The sequence below is a fragment of the Hevea brasiliensis genome, chromosome 10 (assembly GCF_030052815.1).
Source record: "Hevea brasiliensis isolate MT/VB/25A 57/8 chromosome 10, ASM3005281v1, whole genome shotgun sequence".
Taxonomy (NCBI): domain Eukaryota; kingdom Viridiplantae; phylum Streptophyta; class Magnoliopsida; order Malpighiales; family Euphorbiaceae; genus Hevea; species Hevea brasiliensis.
The window spans coordinates 16,531,551-16,553,927 of record NC_079502.1 but is presented as its reverse complement, the minus strand read 5'-3'; the positions used below and the strand labels follow the sequence as shown (position 1 = coordinate 16,553,927).

At 32.1% G+C, this 22,377-nt stretch overlaps 1 protein-coding gene across 3 annotated transcripts; it reads left to right on the top strand.

Annotated features, from left to right (window-relative positions):
- The first annotated feature begins 13,534 nt into the window (after positions 1 to 13,534).
- LOC110664583 (cyprosin) lies at positions 13,535 to 22,130 on the top strand. Of its 3 annotated transcripts, none has more exons than XM_021824311.2 (14): positions 13,535 to 13,691; positions 14,359 to 14,729; positions 14,844 to 14,904; positions 15,715 to 15,809; positions 15,897 to 16,009; positions 16,214 to 16,382; positions 16,486 to 16,525; positions 16,645 to 16,709; positions 18,334 to 18,447; positions 18,632 to 18,696; positions 20,074 to 20,230; positions 20,310 to 20,429; positions 21,188 to 21,276; positions 21,744 to 22,130. In XM_021824311.2, the coding sequence occupies exons 2-14, from the start codon at positions 14,367 to 14,369 to the stop codon at positions 21,826 to 21,828; spliced, it is 1,536 nt and encodes a 511-aa protein (XP_021680003.2). In that variant the 5' UTR covers positions 13,535 to 13,691; positions 14,359 to 14,366; the 3' UTR covers positions 21,829 to 22,130. The 3 variants fall into 3 exon arrangements, with proteins under 3 accessions (XP_021680003.2, XP_021680001.2, XP_021680002.2); XM_021824309.2 differs by having other exon boundaries at positions 18,629 to 18,696; XM_021824310.2 differs by having other exon boundaries at positions 13,616 to 13,640; positions 18,629 to 18,696.
- Positions 22,131 to 22,377: the final 247 nt, after the last annotated feature.

The following is a 22,377-nucleotide window of genomic DNA, read 5'->3' as shown; positions in this document are numbered from 1 at the left end:
AATCAACACAAATGCAATTCAAAATTCTCAATTCACAATATTTTCAAAACAATTAAATAAACTCATCAACATTGCATTTAAAATAGTTAATTTACATTCACAAGTTAAATTTACAGATAGAAATTTCAAAATTAATATTATTACAAGTTTACTGTACAACTGCTCAATTTACATTAATACATATGATACTATGATATTTACATCAAAATAAACTACAAGGGTATAAATAATACCCGTACCAAAAAGTCAATGCGGTCCTTGTAAATTCAGTAGCTCACTCTGCTGCTTTTTCCTTTCCTTTATCTGCAACAACAAAATAAGCTATGACTGAGTATAATTTACTCAGTGGTGCACAATAAAATTTAAAAAGCTAAACATAAATCATTCATTGCCAAATCATAATTTAAACATTACACAATCACATTTCACAATTTTCAAATCACATTTATAACCCAATTTTTTCAAATAATTTAATAAACACAGTGTTGCCAATCCATACACAACTGAAGTTATGACACAAAATTTCTGATCAATGCTGTGTTTTATACCACGACAAAGCAATCTACAACCTCAATAATCAAAATCAGTGAGGGAGGTGGCTAGCTAGCTAATGAGTACTCATCCGATCTCGATCTCAACTGGTAAGCCAGAGAGGGAGGAAAAATAATCGATCTCAACCTCATAAATGGAGAAAGAATAATATGGTACTGTCATGCTAAGTGTGAATTGGAAATCAATTTAAAATAATTTATTCAAATATTGCATGCAAAATACACAATTTTCAAAGTCACATTTACATTCACAAAGTGACAAAACAATAGTTCTCGGAATTCATAATTAACACAATACATTTACAATACATAATAAATCAAGTTTTCAAGGTGGAAACAATAATTGAGAGTTATTATGCACAGACCTGATTTGAGTCACTTCTAGGCCTTGACACAATGTTCCTTTGGCTTCTCAACGTCCTTTTCAATTGAAACACATAATTTATAGTGTTTTAGTATCATATCTCATAATTAATCCAATAAATAAATTCACACCTACTTAATTCTAGCCTTAATTTGCTTAAAATAATGTTCTTTGAAGTTTGCATTTAGGGGTTACTATTCATGGCACTATTTAAGTCAAAATATTGACTTTCTTATGCTTAATAGGTATGTGGATTCCAAATACACTCACAACCACATTTTGAGTGTCTCATTTATTGGCAATAGTTGCCGTTTTAATTTCTAACTCTCCTAAGAGAAATTGCTATTTTTCAGTTTTGATCCTCTGTTTTGCACTATTCATTGGTCTGGTTACTGTGGGAATTTAGCTAAGTGTCCTTCATCAAAGTTGTTCCTTATTATCTTATATTTAATTCCCTTTTTGAATCACTCCATTGGGAGTTTTTTTATCCCAAGATATTGTCATTTTTCTAAGGCTGGCCGGATTAGTTCAAATTCAGAATTCTGGGTACTTTCTTGGTTCTGGCAGTTTTGGTGTGCTGATTGTAGCTCACTTTTTAGTTGGGTTATGGTTAAATTTTGGATTTGTGTTCTTCATAAAAGTTGTAGTGCTATGTCTCATCTTTCCATCGATATAAAATTCAGGTCATTTGGACCTTCCTACACCAAGTTATGGCCAAATGAAATACTGTTCATTTGGTCAGTCTGGTACAGTGGCAGTGCACATTACTTGGATGTAACCTAATTGTTTACTATCTTAATGTCATTTTCTAGGCATGGTTTCTACACAAATATTGTGGTATTATGTGTCTACTTTCATATCCAATTAGCCTTACACCAATTGGGGAGGCAGAATTACAGTTTTAGTCCCTAAAATTGACCTAGGTCATATTGCCTAAAAATTGACCATTCTCCAATCTGAATTGCATTGCACTTCTAATCACTCCAACACATCTCAATTGGTCACAATTGACCGTTTCTAACCTTAATTAGGGTCAATTGCATCAATTGACCATTTCCCCCAATTTTATGAACTCAAGAACCCTAATTTTTGCAAATGGCTCAATTAGTACAATTAAAGTGCACAATCATCTTCTATAAACTTAATTCAACTTAATTACCCTTTTAAATTCATCAAACTCAAGCAAACCCTGACTCCCTATGTGCTGGCTAAAATCCCCAAAGAGTCTAACAAGTTTGATTTGTTTGAATTTTTCACAATTTCTAAATTAATTTAACTACATAAACATAAATTTAAAGAGTGAAATTGAATTTCACTACTAACCTCTTCTTTGAATTCTAATTCTTCAATTTTCTGCACTTCCATTCACAATTCCTTCTTCAATCTCCTTCTCAAATTGCAAGAGCAAGGTTTAATAAAAAACAAGTGGGGAATTTATGGGAATTTTTGGGGTTTATGAAGCTTAAATTTAAGCTTCCATAGTGTTTTAGAGAGAGAGAGAGTTGGGAGAAGAAGAAGACCATGACACTAAGAAGAAGAGAAGTAAAAAAAATGACCTTTTAATTTTATTTTATGCCCATAATTGAATTGGTAAAAAAATAATTAAATGAAATTCATTTGTGAGGTCATTGCTTATGTCATCCTTGTGATGTCATTAATCAAATTTTACTTTTCTTTTCTTTTTCCTTTATTTTTTCATAGCTCTTTAATTTAATTCTATATTTCAAAATTTTCATTTCTTAGATTCTATTGGACAGTTAGGTCATGAGTCACCTCTAGGGGTGAATTGACCAATTTTTCCCTCGCCGGTCTAATCTGGTTTACAAATAATTTGGTATTTCTTTCGGAACCCTGACCTAATTATTTGACCCACTTATCAACTCTTTTCTGTGATTTTCTCTTTTCCACTCTCTTCGCCATAGTCCTTAGGACTGTGGTGTCACAATTTCCCGTTCAAAATTAGGATTACAGTTGACCTCGCAGTCACCTCCCAGTAAGGTCACCCTGTAACACCCCTCACCCGACTACAGTGTAGCTGAGCAAAGTGTGCTACATTCGGTGCCGGAGCATCCTATCTTATCTTACTTTATTATTTTAGTAATTTTGAATTCATTTAATTTAATATCAATTATTTTTCTATGGAGAAACCAGCGGAGTTTCCCCTATTTTATTTCTATTTGGTGTATTTCATTATTCACCTGTTTGAAAATTCAATAATATTTTCACAATAAAAATATCATTCATGCTCATCATATTCATCTCACATTCAATTCTTATAATTCACATACTCATTTGTACAAATCCATTCATACTCAATTCATGTGTAAACATTCTCAAATTACATAAGCAAAATTTTCAAATTTCCTTAATTTACGTAATTTACAAAATAATTACATAATTTCATAATTTACATGATCTACAAATTAATTACAGTTCCATAATCTATAATTCAACATACAATTCATAGTTTACATTACAAATAATAACTAATTATAATGTACAAAATACCTAATATGATCTATATGGGCCCTAACTACATGCACTGCTGAGGAGGTGACAACCTTTGACACTTTGCAGATCTGGATTCCCAAAATTCCCAGTCAAACGTCCATTGGGTTCTAGCTTCAGTACCTGCGCGAAGGAAACAATTCCATCGCGCTAAGCATTGCTGCTTAGTGGTGCAATAATATGACAAGAAATAATGTATACAAATAAAAATAATTCGAGCATATTTTCTATACACAAGAATTTTACTGGGTTCATATGAAATTTGCCATACAGTATATTTTTCGTCATTTATCTAGAATTTCTTCTGTCATAAGTTTATAATAATCATTTATATAATGTATAAATAAATCTAAATATTTAGTTTATGTTTATATTATTATGGAGAATGCATTTTTATTAATTACTTACGTTATGCTTATTTTGCTAGTCTTTCATTTACTCTCTTAATATTTTCTATGTGTTGTGGATCATTTCGTAATAATTAAATTCTTAATACTAGTTTAATACTTTCGGATTTTTCTCACTGATTTATTTAGTTTCTAATATTTTTAACTTATTTCAATAAATTTTTCTACCCAGGTAACCTATGACAGGTTGACTAAACTGGATAACGGGTCGTTGGCACTGGACACCTCGGTGCCTCGGGCCGTTGTTCCATGGGACGTAGAACGTCAACCACGTATACAGTCAGTATGGCTAAAAAGCCATGATGACACATAATCGGGCCTAAAAGCCATGAATACGGGTATAAAGCCATGAATACGGGCATAAAGCCATGAATATAGGCATAAAACCTTTCGCAGTACTGCTAAAACAATACCCTATTGGCATGCCAATCTATCCAATCTGACATACATGTCTAGGCTATACAAGGGCACATAATATCATTAAATATTATTATATTGTGTTTTATGACTTCATTATTTCATCAACAATTCCATAATTTATACATTTATCATAATATTAATACATTCCTTACATCATTCATATTGATCACAATTCACAACAATGGTGTTCATGTACCATTGTACTCAAAACATTCTTCCTTTCTCTTATAAAGAAAACTAATGTTCTATTCATATTTTCATGTGATTAATTTATTCATTACAATATTTATATGAATTCATAACTCATACAAGGTGTTATTATCTTATTTGTAATGGAAACATAAATCCTAATGTAAACCTCATCCCATTTATACTGAACAATCCATTTAGGTTAATTTCATTTCATATTCAAGTGGTACTACTTATGTTTTATTAGACTTACTAGTAATGGGAATACAAATCTTAACCATATACTCACATAACTTAAATGTTCATTAAGTTATTTAGGTGAATTACTATTTCTATTCTAAGTAATCCATGAATGTTTCATGGATTCCAAATTTCATACCTTAATTTCCTCTACCAATTTAGTTATTACACTTTGTGTCTTTGTATTACTATTCACATTACTATTCACTCAAATTGTTGACTTTTTAATACATAATAAATTTATTGAACCTAAGTTCACCAAGATACCTCATTTTGTATTCTAAAGTTGTTGGTATTGGTTGCCAATACCATTTCAAAGCTTAGTGTTGGTTACTTTATAATTTTTAGATTTCAAGCATTAAATTTACTATTCCATTAGTCATTTGTACAGTAGGAATTTGATAAAATTGTCTTCATGAAAGTTGTTCCTTATTGTGTCTAGTTACATTTCTTCTTTTGAATCACTCCATTTGGAGTTTTGTAACTCAAGTTATTGTCATTTTACCATAACTAGCCGGATTGTCCTGTACCCAGAATTTCTGGGCAATTTGGTTCTGCCAAATTTGGTGTCCTAATTTAGACTAGTAATTTGAATTAGTTAGGTTCAGAATTTGAGTTTGTGTTCTTCATGAAAGTTGTTCTAAATTGTTTAAGCTTTCTATTGATATAAAATTCAGGTCAATTGGATATTTCTACAGTGAGTTATGACCAAATGAACGAACACTATTTATTTGGTCATTTTGCCTAGGCAGAATTGGTACTACCCAGATTTGGTCAATTTTTAGGGCATCCTAAGTTTGGTTTATGGGCAAGGTTTCTTCATCAAAGTTGTGCCATTGTATGTCTAGTTTCATGTCCAATTGGTCTTGCACCAATTGAACCTATACAACTCCAGTTATAGTTGCCCAAACCTGCTGGACTCACACCCAGTCTTACAGGTCACCAAGGGCAGCATGCCTAAGCTCAACTCTATTATCTTTACTCACTTCAATTCCTTCTCACACACATTCAAATAGTCACTAATTGACTATTACAATGTTAATATACCATTACATAAGAAAAACTCTAATTTTTTCATAAACCCTAATTTCCAAGTGTCCATTTCATGCTATCCATGCCATCTAACACATCCAACACACATAGTTCAATATCTAACTCAAGTTTTTTCATCACAAACCACTTCTAAACAATTCAAGTCATACAAATCAACAAATCTCATCCTTCTCCCATGGCTGCCAATTTTCATACATACTTTAATATAATTGTTTTGTTCAATTTTACAATAAATTCTCAATTAATTTATCTTCCTAACCAAGATTAAAAAGAGAGGGAAGTAAGTATAGGCACTAACCTTTTTGAGCACTCTCTTGGCTTGTTGAAACCTTAGAATTTTTTACTTCTTATGGCTGCCTAGAGTTGCCTTGTAATGTAGGGATGAATTTTTGTGAAGGGTGTTTAGGGTTTTTATGGTGAGAAAGGGTGGGGATTCAAGCTTGGAAGTTTGAAAAATGGAAGAAGAACTCTTCTTTTATTGGTTAATTAAGTGGTTATCTAATGGGGATTGGTAGGTAAGTTTTTAATGACATCATATGATGTCATAATTAGCATTTTCTTTCATTTTCTTTTCTTCTCTTCTCTACTAATTTTCAATTTAATTTTTAGCAATATTTATTCATATTTTAGATCATAATAATTATTTGCTTAACTGGACAAATCGACCAAAAATCATCTCTGAAGATGAAATGACCAAAATGCCCTCCGTTTGGCTTATTAAGCCAAAATCGTTTGTACCAATCGAAAAATTTTTCTAAACATTTTCTTGGCATTCTAATGCCATAGAAACCTCAATGACTCTTCTTTGGAGTCCCAAAAATTATTTCATGAATTTTCTCCCGGGTTTAGGACTTCTAGTTCCGAAGACCGCAACTTCCCACTGGGTTACCCATCACTAGGGCACCTGTTTATTTAACTTGGTTGATTTTATTTCTAAAATTTTTCCTAAATTTTTCTTATTAATATTTGAGTTATTTATGATTCCTCACTCTAGTCTAATTATTTTTCCAAATGTTCTAGCTGTCCGGACTGACACTGGTCACCGAAACAGTAGAATGTACGGAATTACTACAGTGAGGGTGTTACACACTCATCACTGTGATTCCCGGCTCATTTAACCTTTTATGCTTATTTTTCTTATTTATATTTAACTATCTGGTACTCAATATTTATTTCCATTCAGGGCTTTTCTAGGTGTCTTAAACATGGTTCTAACCTTCTTAATTGTCCGGACCGACACCGGTCACCGGAACAGTGCATTACACATAGCTATGCTTATAGAGGTGTTACACTTTCTCTTATCCTACTGTCCCTTATACTGATGTATTTCACTCACCATCAAATTCTTCCATTTCTTCTATTTCTCCCATTTCCACTCCTCTAAGACAGTCCCAAAGAATTAAGAAACCACCAAGTTATTTGCAAGATTACCATTGTAATCTTACAACAGCTATATCCAATCAGTCTGGACATGTACTCTATAACCCTTATCTTTTGTTCTTTCTAATTTCCATTTGTCTACATATCATAAGCATTTCTCTCTTTCAATTTCTGTTACACAAGAACCTAAGACCTATAACCAGGCTATCAAACATGAGTATTGAAAATAAGTTATGCAGGCAGACATTGCAGCTCTTGAACAAAATAATACCTAGATTGTGAAAGATCTTCCACCTAGCAAAAACAAGATAGAATGTAAGTGGTTTTTTAGAATAAATTACAAAGTTGATGGGTTTATTGAAAGATATAAAGCCTATTTAGTAGCAAAAAGCTATATTCAAATAGAAGGAGTGGACTATTTTGACACCTTTTCTCTAGTTGCAAAGATTACCATTGTTAGATTCTTAGTAGCCCTTGTAGCTACAAATAATTGGCACTTGTAACAATTTGATGTCAATAGTGCTTTTCTCCATGGAGAATTGCATGAAGAGGTGTATATGGAGTTGCCTCTGGGCTTTATTACTTCCAAATCCAATTAAGTTTGCCATTTACAAAAGTCTCTTTATCGATTAAAGTAGGCTAATAGGCAATGGTACTGCAAATTGTCACAGGCACTTAGGGTATCTTCAATCTTAGTCAGAAACATAACCTTTTTGTTAAGAAAATTGGTGATCAGATTACAGTCCTAGTGGTTTATGTACATGATTTGATTCTTATTGGCACTGATTTGGCAGAAATTAATTCTGTTAAATCTTTTCTTGATCAATAATTCAAAATCAAGGATCTAGGTGAGCTTAAGTTTTTCATGGGATTAGAAGTGGCTAAATTAGTTATAGGTATTTCTCTTAATCAGAGAAAATATGCTCTTGATATCTTATTAAACACTGGCATTCTTGAATATAAACTTGCTAGAACTCCTATGGACCGTGAAATTAAATTTAATAAGGATCAACGTGAAGCACTTTCAGATGTGTTGCAGTATAGAAAACTTGTTGGAAGACTTTTGTACTTAACTTCTACAAGGCTTAATATCTCTTTTGCTATCCAACAACTTAGTTAGTTTATGGATAGTCCCACATCTCATCTGTAACGACCCAAGCCATAGGCCATTACCAGTGCTAGGAATCAGGTCAGTTTGAAGCTGCCAAAACCTATAGCAAGCCTAAAGACCTATTAAACATACACATATTCCCATATTTCATATTCCAAGCATGTTTCAAACCATTATACTTTAGTCTTTTATTCATACGTAAAAATTCTTAACATAAAATTTGGTTCAGAATTTGAACCTTACATACATAAAAAGTCACTAAAGTGTAATTAGTCTAGCATACGTACATCAGTTGGGAAATTAGCTTAGGTTGCAAACATCCATCACAACATCACTCATACTTCGAAGTGAAACATAAGTAAAAAAAAAAAAAAAATAATTCCTGAATACTAGCACAGTAACTATCCCTTTACATATTTCATATCCACTAAACATACATCATTCTCCTGCTGTTCATTCTCCAGAGACTCTTTTACTCCTCCACTCCTACATCTGGTGTTAGAAGAAAGGGGTAAGCTTACATAAGCTCAGTGAGTAAACTAACCAATCATAACTTAATTATCTCATTCATTTCATACATATGTAATGCATCATCCAAATGAGTTTTCACATAGAAAATATTCCACATAAGATGGACTTATCACCAGTGATTCCCTAGATCCAATGTGCTTAGCTCATATAAAGGCTTCACAAGATTTCGCTTAATAAATCCAATATGCCTGGCTCATACAGAGGCTACTTGGGACTTTCGCTTAAAAGCAGTGAGCTAGGGGCTTATTAGGCCTCATCTGATCTTACCACCATAGATCATGCATGATCATATCATAAACATATCATATAACATAACTTAAAAGGAGGGAACCAGTAGGTCAGCCAAATTCCATCATGCATCAACAATAATTATGCAAAAATGTAACATATTCATGCTCTAGATACATACGTCCTAATAAATAATGAAATGATGCATGTGGAAAATCATGAGCTCAATTTCAAAAATTTATATTTATTAAGGTTAAAGTTATTCACCTCTTATAGGCTATCAACCTCCTAACACAAACGGTAGCTATCCTCGGATCTTTAGCTTCCCGAATTCTTCAAGTTCGATCCTATAAAATTGAAACCTAAGGAGTTACTCGAAGCTTTAAAACTCTATACACATATCAACATCTTATTTTAGGCCATTTGGAAATATAGAATCATGTTTTGGAGCCATAAAACTAAAGGAGAAATAAGGCTAGCAAAAATAAGTTCGACTATCGAAGTCTTGGACTTTGGTTGCCAAAACCTTGATTCCCTTTTGGGTAGTAGCTATTGTGGCTGGGCTACTGAAGTTTTAGACTTCGGTTGCCAAACTTCGAAATTTTCCAAATTTTTTTTTCGAGAACCTGCATGCTTTGACTGTTGAAATAATGGCTTTCGACAGTTGAACTTGGGAATTTCCAGAATTTCTAAGTTGAAAAACCTGCAGAATCCCATTCTAACTACACCAAAACTCAACCTCAAGGCTTCAAAACATGATTCAACCATAACACACCTTTCTAACACACAAAACAACTAGAGAACAAGTTCTAGGGGCCCAAAGCATCATAAAAAATCATGAATCAAGTTTCCTTTTAACTTAATTCAAGAAAACTACTAGATCGAGCCTATAAACACCTAAAATTTTGAAAAAAACATAACAAAACATACAATTTTTACAATATTCCTTAAAGCCCTAAACCTAACATAGAAGGATTTTCCTATCCTTACCAAAAAACAAAATTCCCCATGCAATAGAAGTTATAAAAACCTAACTTTCATTAACATATTTGGATCATTCTAACAAATTAAGAAGAAGATAAAGTTTACCTCTTTCCCTTGAGTTTAAAGATGAGAGAACTAGTGACCCAAGCTTCAATCCACTCCCCTAAGCTTCCTAAAGGAAGAATCAACCTCCAAAACTTGAAATAGTAAAGAATTTCTACTAAAAATCCGTCTTGCACGCTATAACTTTTTAGATAGAGAGAAAAGGGATACTTCAAGCCTCTTTTGGATAGAAAAACACGTATTTATCCTTGTTATACCCTCACTGTCAAAAGAGTTTTGGCTGTCGAAAGTCATGCTTCTGACTACCAAAAGTCATTCTGTACAAAAGAGAAACTTAAGTTTCTCACATGCTCAAACCCAAAAACTTTGACTTCCTACTTCCCGTTTATACTCTTGCATGCAACCATACACACGCACACAACCAGACACACACACACACACACATATATTCATATCCTACCACTCCTTCCTTGCCTGTGAAATTTTAAATTTCACAAGAATTTTTCATCATCGATAGGAATTCCGACATCAGAGGATGGTGGGTGTTACATCCTCCTTTTTAGCTAGCTCATAGTCATAAAGTTTTAAGGTATATTAAAGTTGCCCCGGTGCTGGTTTGTTCTTCTCTAATTCTGATCTCCAAATCAAAGCCTTTGGCTATTCGAGTTGGGCAGGATGTGTTGATATAAGGAAACCCATCACTAGTTTTCGTATCTTTTTAAGTTCCTCTTTAATTTGTTAGAGAGCTAAAAAATAAAACATTGTCTCCAGGTCTTCATCAGAAGCAGAATACAGGGTTCTTGCTTCCACTACCTATGAAATGTAGTGGTTTCATTATCTATTACAAGACCTGCACCTTCCTCATCCTCAACCAACTCTTTTATTATGTGATAATAAATCAACCCTCAAAGTTGTTGCAAATTCAACCGTTCATGAATGTACTAAGCATATTGAGATTGGTTGTCATCTTGTTAGAGAGAAAGCTCATTCAGGCCTTATCAAGCTTCTTCCATTGTCTTCCTCAGCTTAGTTAGCTGACGTCTGCACAAAGGCTCTTAGTGCTACTCCCTTCCATGAGATCATTCAGATGCTGGGAATGACAAATATCTATTCTCCAGCTTGCACAAGGTATTAGCTCATGATAAACGCATCGAGATTAGTTAGGCTATTAACTCTTGTAGAATCTTTGCTACTCAATTAGTTAGTTTTTTAGATAATTGGTTATTAGGCAGTTGATGTGTATATAAGCTATGTGAGCTCATTTCTGTACATATCTTTTTTCATTAATGAAATTCTTTCTCACTTTTCAATACAAATCCTATAATTGCAGTAAAAAAATATAATATTTTTTAGGTGATCTCTTAGGCCCTGTTTGGCATTGAGGTTCTGGACTAAAACACTGCTTAAAAAAAAAAAACCCTTTTAAATGCTTCTAAAAAAAGTGGTTTTATTATTTTAGAGTTTTTATAACTAGAACAAATCAAATTTAATTTTAAATAATTTTTAATACCCTATAATTAACATATATTAAAAAGTATTTTTCTCAACAATACTGTTAAATAGAATGAGAGTTGGAGTTAATTTTTAGCAAATAGTTAACAACCATTTATTTATCATCAACAATTATAATTAACTAAAAATCATTTGATAATTTAACAACAAAAATAGAGTTTAAATTAAAAATTACTAGTAAAGATAATTTTATTTTTCTTAAAAGAAGATAATTTTATATTTATTATATGTTATGTGATATATTTTACTTTTTTAAAAAATATAAATTCATTAATAACAATAAATTCTCAAGCTTTACAAATAATTATAGAAAGTACAAGACTCCACTCATATAAAGTAGACATAGAATCCACTGTTATAGTCAATAGAGTTTACTGATCTTTTAACAAATAAAAATAAAAATAAAAGTTGTTTGAATTCATTTAATAATAATTCTAACGTAGATGATATTAGATCTTTTTATTTAAAAATGATTTTGACAAAAGATTTAAATCTTCCAAGTATTTACTAGTCCTTTGTTTGATTTGGACAATAAAATAATTTCTTCGGATCTTTAATACCTAGATCGTTTTTCTAGGAATTTGTTGCTTATGATACATACATATGAATTCTAATCACTATGCATCAATGGAGGAATATGTACCAGTATTAGGCTTAATTGATAGAATATCTACATTTGCAAATTATGATATAAAATCTACAACAAAATAAAATCAATGATTATACTTTTATTTAGAAGAACCAATACCAAACTCTGAGAAGAAGAGGGACCACCATAAAATTGGAGACAAAATATAATAACTTTCCCTAAAGAGGATACAAATAAACTCAAGATCTATAAATAAGGATAGCACTATTAGGCTTAATTGATAGAATATCTATATTTGTAAATTATGATATAAAATCTTCAACAAAATAAAATCAATGATCATACTTTTATTTAGAAGAACTAATAACAAACTCTCTGAAGAAGAGGAACCACCATAAAAATGGAAACAAAATATAATAACTATCACTAAAGAGAAGATAAATAAACTTAAAATCTATAAATAAGGATAAATCTAAAAATAAATTCCCCGAATACATTCCGAAATGGTATAGGTTTGAAAGTCATTCGAAGAAAATATAAAAAAATAAAAGTTACAAAAAAAAAAAGGAAATAATGAAAGTAGAAAAAAGGAAGAATAAAAAATTTAGAAGAGAGAAGAGACAAGAGTTTCTATAAAAAGAGAAATTTTATGTGATAAATTTTATTAATTATGTATAAAAAATTTAAATTATATTAATTTTTAATAATATAAAAATCAATCTATACAAAATTATTAATTAATATTTTTATATTTTAATGAATTGATATATTTAATTATATATATATGATTAAATTATTAATAAAAAGTATTTTTATAATTATCTTAAAATTTGATGGCATAATATTAAACATTAGCTTTTGGATTGAAAACTTGAAATTTCTAAATTATAAAATTTTTAGTCTCCAATGGCATTTTTAAGAGTTAAAACGTATAACTAAGTTTATAATTAAAAAAATAGGCTTTTTCCATAAAATAAAGGTTTTTATCAAATAAATTTAAATCTTTAATGTTAAACAATTTAATCATTTTTTTCAAAATTAAAAAATTTTCATTTAAAATTTAAAAATTAATTTAGAAATTTTAACTTTCTATATAGTATACCACATCATATTTTCTAAATTTTTTTATTTAATTTATTTTTTTCTTTATAAAAAATTTTTAATTTTAAAATAATATATATTTTTTTAAATTTTAAATGAGTAATAGTGGTCTCTCCCTCCGACGGTCGCCGTCGGGTGTGGACTGGCAGTTGAGCAAAAGACTAGTAGAAAGATTTGGTGGAGTCCGGCAGTCCGCTATAAACGTCACCGTGCGACAACGTTCCGCCACTAAAGAGACGCCACATCGTCGAGGGGTCCACGAAAATTTGAAACAAAAGCAATCACGAGTCGATCAAACTGAGATCAACGGTCCGCACAGTAGGCAATACCTATCGACAAAAAACACACTAAACTTCTCTCATCTCTCGCCTTCTACATTCCCAATATATTTGATAGGTCTCATTTCTTGGTAATTTCAATACTCTCTGTCTGCTTCTCCACTTTATCTACTTTCTCTGAGGTCTGCTATTCTTCTTCGTCTTCTTTTTGGAATAGTCAAATTCTATCCGTTGCTAATTTCAATTCTTACTGTTGTTAATTTCAATTGTTTGTGAATTATTTTGTTTTTTAATCTTGTAAACTGCTGTTGATTGCTGAGAAAACGTAAGAAAATCAATGGGAATGCTTTTATTCATTGTGATGTGTTTATGATCATGATCCCAAGACATGTTGATATTACATGCATTAGTATTCAAATTCCTGCAATTGTTCTATGTTTGGAGTATAGTATGATGTTTACTAGTGTCGACAACTTTTTTCCCCACTTTTTCCTTTGAACAATCCAATGGGGTTTTTTGGGTTTGTTCATTGCCTTTGTAATTATACTAGTGGGATATGTGCCAACTCTTCCATGTAGGATGATTTATTTGTAGTTCTGATGCTAGAGCAAAGTGAAAAGAACATAAATTTATGTCATGTATGGTAATAATACTCAATTGATTAAAGATTTTACTCCTATGGAAGTGCTGTATGATGATTGTAAAGATGTGGAATTTAATTTTTCTTTTTGGTCCCTGTGTTACTCTGCAACCAAACAGTGTCTATTTTATTGGTTATCATAATTGTTGTCAAGTTAGGTTCCTTGAATCATCTCTAAGAAATAATCTGCAATTATGGTGTATTTGCAGCTTTCAACATGGGAACTAAATTCAGTGCTCTCTGGATGGCATTTCTCCTTTTATTCCCTGTGGTTCTTTCTACACACAATGGTGGGTTGATCAGAATTGGTTTAAAAAAGAAAAAGTTAGATCAAGTCAACCATCCTGTGGGAACCCTTGACTCTACAAAAGGGGAAGCAATGAGAGTTGCTACCAAAAAGTATAATATTTATGATAATATTGGGAACTCTGGCGATACTGATGTTGTTGCACTGAAAAACTACTTGGATGCTCAATATTATGGTGAAATTGCTATTGGGACACCTTCCCAGACTTTCACCGTGATATTTGACACTGGAAGTTCTAATCTTTGGGTACCCTCATCAAAATGTTATTTCTCGGTGGGTTTGTTATTCCTTTTTCGTTATTTGAAGTTTCTATCAAGTTATTGCTCGTTTTCTTTTATTGCACTTCATTGGTGAAACTAATATGAATGGTTTTCCATTTGCCTGCAGCTTGCTTGCTATTTCCATTCCAAGTACAAGTCTAGTGAATCAAGCACCTATGAGAAGAATGGTATGATCTCTCTCTCTCTCTCTCTCTCTCTCTCTCTCTCTCTCTCTCTCTTTTCCTGGTTTAAGTCTTTAAGACTTTAAGCATGCTTTCCAATGAGATTAAACCACCTTCTCCCACCCTTTTCTTGATTTTCCTTATTTATAGTCACGTTAGTGGGGGAATTTGGGATTAGCTCCATTTGACCCTAAAAGTCTTGGGAAAAACTTGCCTACATCAGGTGCACTACACCAAACTAACAGGCAAGTGCCAAGTATCTTGTCCTTGAGTGTTTTACACTTAGTAATGAATGATTGTCATGTGCTTTGAGTGTTATACACTCACTCATGCTTGGCATTCACCTATTGGTTTGGTGTAATGCCTTGGTATGGACAAGAATTTTCCTTTAGTCTATATGAATTTTATGCAACATTGCCATAAAAGGGTCCTTCTATTACATTATAACTGGGGAAAATAGATTAATTTAACTTGGAATAATCTTCTGTCTACTATTTGATGATTCATTTAATCTTAGCATGTTTCTTCTTTAATTTAATGGCAAATGTGCTTCATTTTGGCAGTGAGCCAGTGGTGGAGCTAGCAATGTTAGTCAGTGGAGGAAAAAATAATAAGACTTTATTTATATTATTTATAAAAATATACTTAAATAAAAATAAATATAATTTTTAATATATATTGAAAAAATAGAAGAGAGAAATGAAGAAGTAGAGATGATGAAGATTTGCTTGGCAGCTAACTATCTTTACATATTTCAACATATATATAAGTAAATTCACATATTTCAGATTAATCATTTTTTCCTCATTGTTGCAGGTACCTCCGCTGCAATCCAGTATGGAACTGGTTCAATTGCTGGTTTCTTTAGCCAGGACAATGTCAAAGTGGGTGATTTTGTTGTTAGGAATCAGGTAAGTTTTTGAAGATGCATATTTCAGGTGTTTTTCAACTCAGTATTATTGTAAGAGTTACCACTAATAATGTGTTTTTGCCATTAGGATTTTATTGAGGCAACAAAAGAGCCAGGCGTCACATTTTTGGCCGCCAAGTTTGATGGTATTCTTGGACTTGGGTTTCAAGAGATCTCAGTTGGGAAAGCTGTTCCAGTTTGGTAAGTCAGTCCATCTCAGCTGCCAAATTCTGAGAATGGCTTGTTTGAAGATACCATGATAAATATATCTTCTTTATCATATAAAATGATTAATATGCTTTGGTAAATGGATCTTTTTCTACTTTGAAATTTGAAAATTATATTTAGTGTTATTTAATTGAATTTTATTTTTCTGCTTAATTGATTATGATGCTGTTTTTATAGGTATAATATGGTCAATCAAGGTCTTGTTACGGAACAAGTTTTTTCATTTTGGTTAAACCGCAATGTTAAAGGAGAAGAAGGAGGAGAAATTGTGTTTGGTGGGATTGATTCCAATCATTACAAGGGTGAGCACACATATGTTCCAGTGACTCAAAAAGGTTATTGGCAGGTTAGCTTCTCAAATTCCCCCAGTGTTTGCACTCTTCATCCATATTCTGTTCTAAACATTTTTTTTTTTTAAATTTCTTTGTAACGTATTCTCTGTTTCACAGTTCGATATGGGTGACATATTAGTTGGCAATGAATCAACAGGTAATCATACAGAACATATTGCGTCCTGTTGTTATATTCAGTTTGAGCCACTTCTCTTTATTGATTTGGCAATTTTGCTTGTTACAGTATTGAGAGATAATGTGTATATTGTTTTTCAGGACTTTGTGGTAATGGCTGTAAGGCAATTGCTGATTCTGGAACCTCTTTACTGGCGGGCCCAACGGTATTTACTCTGGGCAACATTATCTGTTACTCATTTCTCCCAAACTCCTACTTGATATGTTGAGCATTATAATGCCAAACATGCATGTATGATTTTTATATTTTAGGATTTATTAGTGTAGCCAAAGACAGATGGGGAACATTTAGCAAAGCATGCGCTTGCTGCATGTATCCTTAGGTCAGGTTTGAGGCCTGCATCTGTTTGAAAAGAGGGCCTTAAAGTCTCTATTTTCTTTTCCTTTTCCTTTTTTTTTTTATTTTTTTATTTTTTTAAAATTTTCTTATTTAGAGCTCGTACTCTTCTACTTACAGAGGGGTATTCTGGTCGATACAAATTTAACTCTCTCTCATTCTCTCTCAATCCTTCTACTGTTTTTTTTCTTCTCTTTTTAACTCTTATGTCTCTCTCTCTCTCTCTCTCTCTCTCTCTCTCTCTCTCTCTATATATATATATATATATATATATCATAACTCTTTACACATTTATAAATTTTTTTTGTTCTTTGTTTCTTTCCACTCCTCTTTTCAATTAAGAAAATTACAAACATTTCTTATATGATTTTATTTTAATTTTCCTCTTCTCCTTTTCCAGTCAATAACTAAAACCTTCTATTTTTGTTGTATGTGCCACAACATTCTTTTCAACCAGCATATTCTGGTTCCCCCTGTCTAGTTCCTTGTTCTATTGTATTTTTGTTTTTAATTTGTTCTGTACTTCATCTTTTGTATTCTTGTAATTTAGATGGCGGATGCCATTGATTCTTCAGCCCAGTGGTAAGAAAAGCGACTTTGGATGGAAATATAACTACTTGAACAATCCTAATGACTCAAACCTGAACGCAGAAATGTTGGGCTGCAAATTTAGCTTCAACACATAGCTATCTTTCACAACTTTTTTTCCTTTCTTATCTGTTTAAAATTTCTTGACTTGATTAAAGATGCTTGCCAGCATTTTTTTCCTTACACATGTTTATGTTATTCTTTTTAATAAATGTTTGAGAAATTTTTGACTTCTTTTTGAACCTCAATTCACTCGGACAAGTGGTTATTTTGTGCCTTGCACCTTGGGTGATGAAAGCACATTGCCTTTTGTTTTTGACTACCTTGGCATTACTATAAATAACTTTGTAATGGATTTTTCATCTTTGCCTTTTAGTTCTTTTCTTTTGACATGGATACAAAATGAAAACTTGCATAAAATTCTGTATTCTTATTTCTTTCCTTGCGCCAATTGGCTTAAATAGAACATTTACAAGTTTTACATAGCTACAAGTATCCATGTTGAACAACCTTCTCTTGAAGTGTGTCTAAGATGATTTCTGATTGTGTTGTCATTTTGAACCCTATCATTGAATTTCATTTACTTTTTGAACAGTGCAGCAAAAGAACTACATGAATTTTTGTCAGACAATTGGGTCTATCATTACCCTTTGATATATGAAACATTTATACTATTCAGAGGGATAATCATTCCCCTTTTGAAAAAAATAGTCAAGTCATTTTGCCATATGATTGTATCATTTATTGCTTGGACGTTGATTGGCTTCATTATGATCATGGAATTATGTTCTCTTTGAAATGAAGTTTCTTTTGATTTATGTTTCTATACCCTTTCACATCCGTAGACTGTGATTACTCAAATTAATCGTGCCATTGGAGCCTCTGGTATTGTAAGCCAAGAATGCAAGACAGTAGTTGCACAATATGGGAAAGTCATACTGGAAATGCTGATGGCTCAGGTAAATTTTATGGGGTTTCATTTTCTTTTCATGGTTCCTAACTACTCTTCCATTTCCGAGTACATTTGTGTAGACTTGATGCAACCGGTTAAGATTTGTGTTTTTGTGGCCAACTTTATCCTTGAACTCCTTTCAATGAACTGGCTTCTACTTTATTTTACTATTTCCCCCTTTCCTAAAGCAGGCAAAACCGCAAAAGATCTGCTCTCAAATTGGCTTTTGTACTTTTGATGGGGCTCGGGGTGTCAGGTGAGCTTTCTACCTAGTTGCAATTTCAATATTTGTACTAGGGTGTGCATGGTTCCTTATTTTCTCAAACCAAATGAAATACCAAATGGAACGAAATCTGAAAAAGAAGTTAGAAACCGGATTGGACCGAACTTATTTTACTGTTTATGTATGGTTCTGGTTCTTTATCAATAATTGAATAGAAGCTATAACTGACTATATATATATATATATATGATTTGTTAGGTACATTATGTAATTTTTATGTAATTGATTATTTATATTCAATACACACACTCACATATGCGCTAAATCAATGAAATTAGATTTTTTTTTAACTCTAATTTATTTATGATTAAAAGTCATAATTAGTATATCATAGTATGTTTTTATTTATAAACTAAATGAATATGTTTAATAAAAAAAATTAAAGCTTATTATATAATTGGGTAAGTGTAATTGATTTTATCATAATTAATTAAGTTTTGTATGAATAAATTGTATGAAGTATTTGGTGTATATGAACTATAAAGAGTTAAATACTACAAATGATTTCTTTAAAAATAAAAAAATTAAATATGTCATAACATTTAATAAAATAACTTAAAAGTTATTAAATGAATTACATAATGAACTAAAAGAAAATAAAAAATTTAATCCATAAAATGTTGTTTAACTAAAAACTACATCTTTTTTAAGAAGTTTTAAATTAAACCTAAAAAAATATGTAGAAAAAGTGCGTGGTAGGGATTGAAGTAGAGATCTCTTCATATTTAAATTTTGTCTTCAACCGTTAAGCCAACAATTATTCATGTTAAAATAAAAAACTGCAATTAATCACATACAATAACAAATATTTGAAATATTAAAATATGATTACTAGCCAAATGTAAACCTTAAAAATTTGTAACAATAATAATAATATGGCGAAATTTTAATTTTACATTATAATATATTGTAATTTCTTTAAAATGGTAGGTCATTTATATAATATGGAGATTTAAATTGAAAGATTTGATTAGGAAAAATGGTATCTTAATAATAAAAAAAAAGGTTAAGGATGTGGGATTGTCCCACATTGGCTGCAAAGGGTTTTTGGGTCTGCCATCAAATTCTAGTGGCTTTTAAGCCAACACATGGGGCCTATTCTGGCCTTCCTTAAGTTAAAAAATTCTTTAGCTTGGTGGATGGTGAGAACCAAAGAATCAGACAAAAATGAATTTCAATTTGGTTTGGTTCTGGTTCTTAAAAAATTAAAGAATTCAGTTCAGTTGAGGGGATTTTTCAATCCCTGAATTGAACCATGCACACCCCTAATTAGTAATATTGGTATGTCACTTGATTTGTTAAGGGTACTACATCGATGGTGTGACAAATAAATCAACTCCATTTTTTCAGTACAAATATTGAGAGCGTGGTGGATGAAACTACAGACGAAGTATCTAATGGTGTACAAGATGCTATGTGTGCTGCTTGTGAGATGATGATTGTATGGATGCAAAATCGTATAAAGCTAAATCAGACAGAAGATCAGATATTGAACTACGTGAATGAAGTAAGTTATCCCTTCTAATTCACTTTTTTGTGGAGGAAAATTGTCTTGCAATAACCAGTGCTCTTCCTTGCAATTTCAGCTATGTGATCGATTGCCCAGTCCAAATGGAGAATCAGCAGTTGATTGTGGCAGTCTATCTTCCATGCCTCACGTCTCATTCACAATTGGTGGTAAAGTATTTGGCCTTACACCAGAGCAGGTATGTTATATTGTTTCTAATAAAAAGAACATAAATTTCATTTGGTTTATTTATTTATTATGTTTTCGCTCTTGTTTCACCATTTTCAACATCCATTTTACTTTATTAAGCTTAAAGGCAGTTGTTACAGAGTTTAAATATTGTCAGACTTGTTATGAATTAATTTCTAATAGAAAAGATATGTTCAATTTGGTGTTTCCCAATTGTTAGTGGCTCTAATGGCTGATATGGCAGTTATATCATGATTTGGAGAATGTAGGGTTCATTGATGGGGAAGGGTGGAGAATGGAGGGGGTGGGGTTGGCTTCAAGATTTTTCTAGGAGGGGAAAGGGATAAAAGGTGATTTAGGGTAACCATTCTCTTCCTATATGGTGAAATTTATTGCATCTCATTTTGGGTTGTGCAAAATTTTACCTTGTAAGGAGCGAAGGAGGTTGTATGACAAAGATTGGTTATGGTATATGCACATTTCAAGAAATAGTTTGGGGCATTGTAATTGTATACTAGTCAGGCCAGGTTGATTGTAATAGAAAGGTTAAAATATATGCTTGATATTTTATTATTATGTTTGGAAGTAACTAATTATACTAGGTTTATAGTTGAGTTAGGGAGCTAATCAACCTAGCCTGAAAAGTGCATATTTAAGTGTCCAAATTCAGTTGCTTTAATGTTTTCTTGTCTTCCTTTTCTGTTATTATGCTGATCTTTGTTTATTTTGTTTTTGAAAAATTTTCTCAATGGTGGTGCCATGGATCAGTACGTTCTTAAAGTAGGAGAGGGAGTTTCAGCTCAATGCATTAGTGGATTTACTGCTTTGGACGTGCCCCCTCCTCATGGACCTCTATGGTAATTTTCCCTCCCATTGTTGCTTATATCATCCTAATGATTTATCATATCATTTGTTGCTGATGCACATAGTCAGTAGCGCTGACCAAACTAGGACCTCAGAATCACAGAAATCAGTTAATTAAACAGAAATGGACTCTTGAATATATATGATGTCAACATCATGTTGATCAGATATATTGATAGCATTTCAAGCCTGGTTCTATGAGATTCGACATAGAGATTTTAAACCTACCCTCTTTTTTATTTTTTATTTTATTTTTTTCTCGGGACACAGCGGAACCAAAATGACATTTTCTCAAATGACCCAAACTATTCTGGATCGGGTTAATATAGTATTTACTAATTGTATTGCTTGCTAGCTAGTAGCACCGTGAAAAAGAGTGACATTCATTAGGGGATTTTGTCTAATTCACTTGTGAATGCCATGACAATGAAATCTTATTAGTATTGCTGGTATGATGCAGGATTTTGGGAGATGTATTCATGGGCCCTTATCACACAGTGTTTGACTATGGGAACCTGAGAGTTGGATTTGCTGAAGCAGCCTAAATGAAAAGCCACCATATCTCTCATCCACTGCTTTGTCCTTGTGTAATATTTATGTAAAAATTATGGATTTAGCATATCTTGACCATGTGGTGGAGCTTGTATTACTTAATTTCTGATTGTTAATTATAGAAAAGCAATCAGAAAGGCCAAAACGAACAGCGTGATCTTATATTTGAAATAATTTTGGATCACCCCAACTATGTTGGCGTCTGGTTGCTTCTCAAACTTAAAGCATCTGTGGGTTCAAAATCCTTATCCATTGGCAGCCTCTATCTATAAGACAAACGCTACTTGATACTGCATGGCAGCCCATCCATCATCCACACGCAATTTAAATTATATCATCATCAATATTGTTCTTTCAATATGAGTCTAGCCTGCAGCTGCAGGTTCATAAACTTAAACAGTCCTTGTAATTGGGTGGATGGTAGACTTGATCAGGGCTGGTTCAAGACCAGAACTAGAACGAGACCGGCTTGTGCAAACTCAGAACCAGCATGAATCAACGGTTCAAGACTGACTTGCTATTGAGGGCTGGCTTCACCCTTT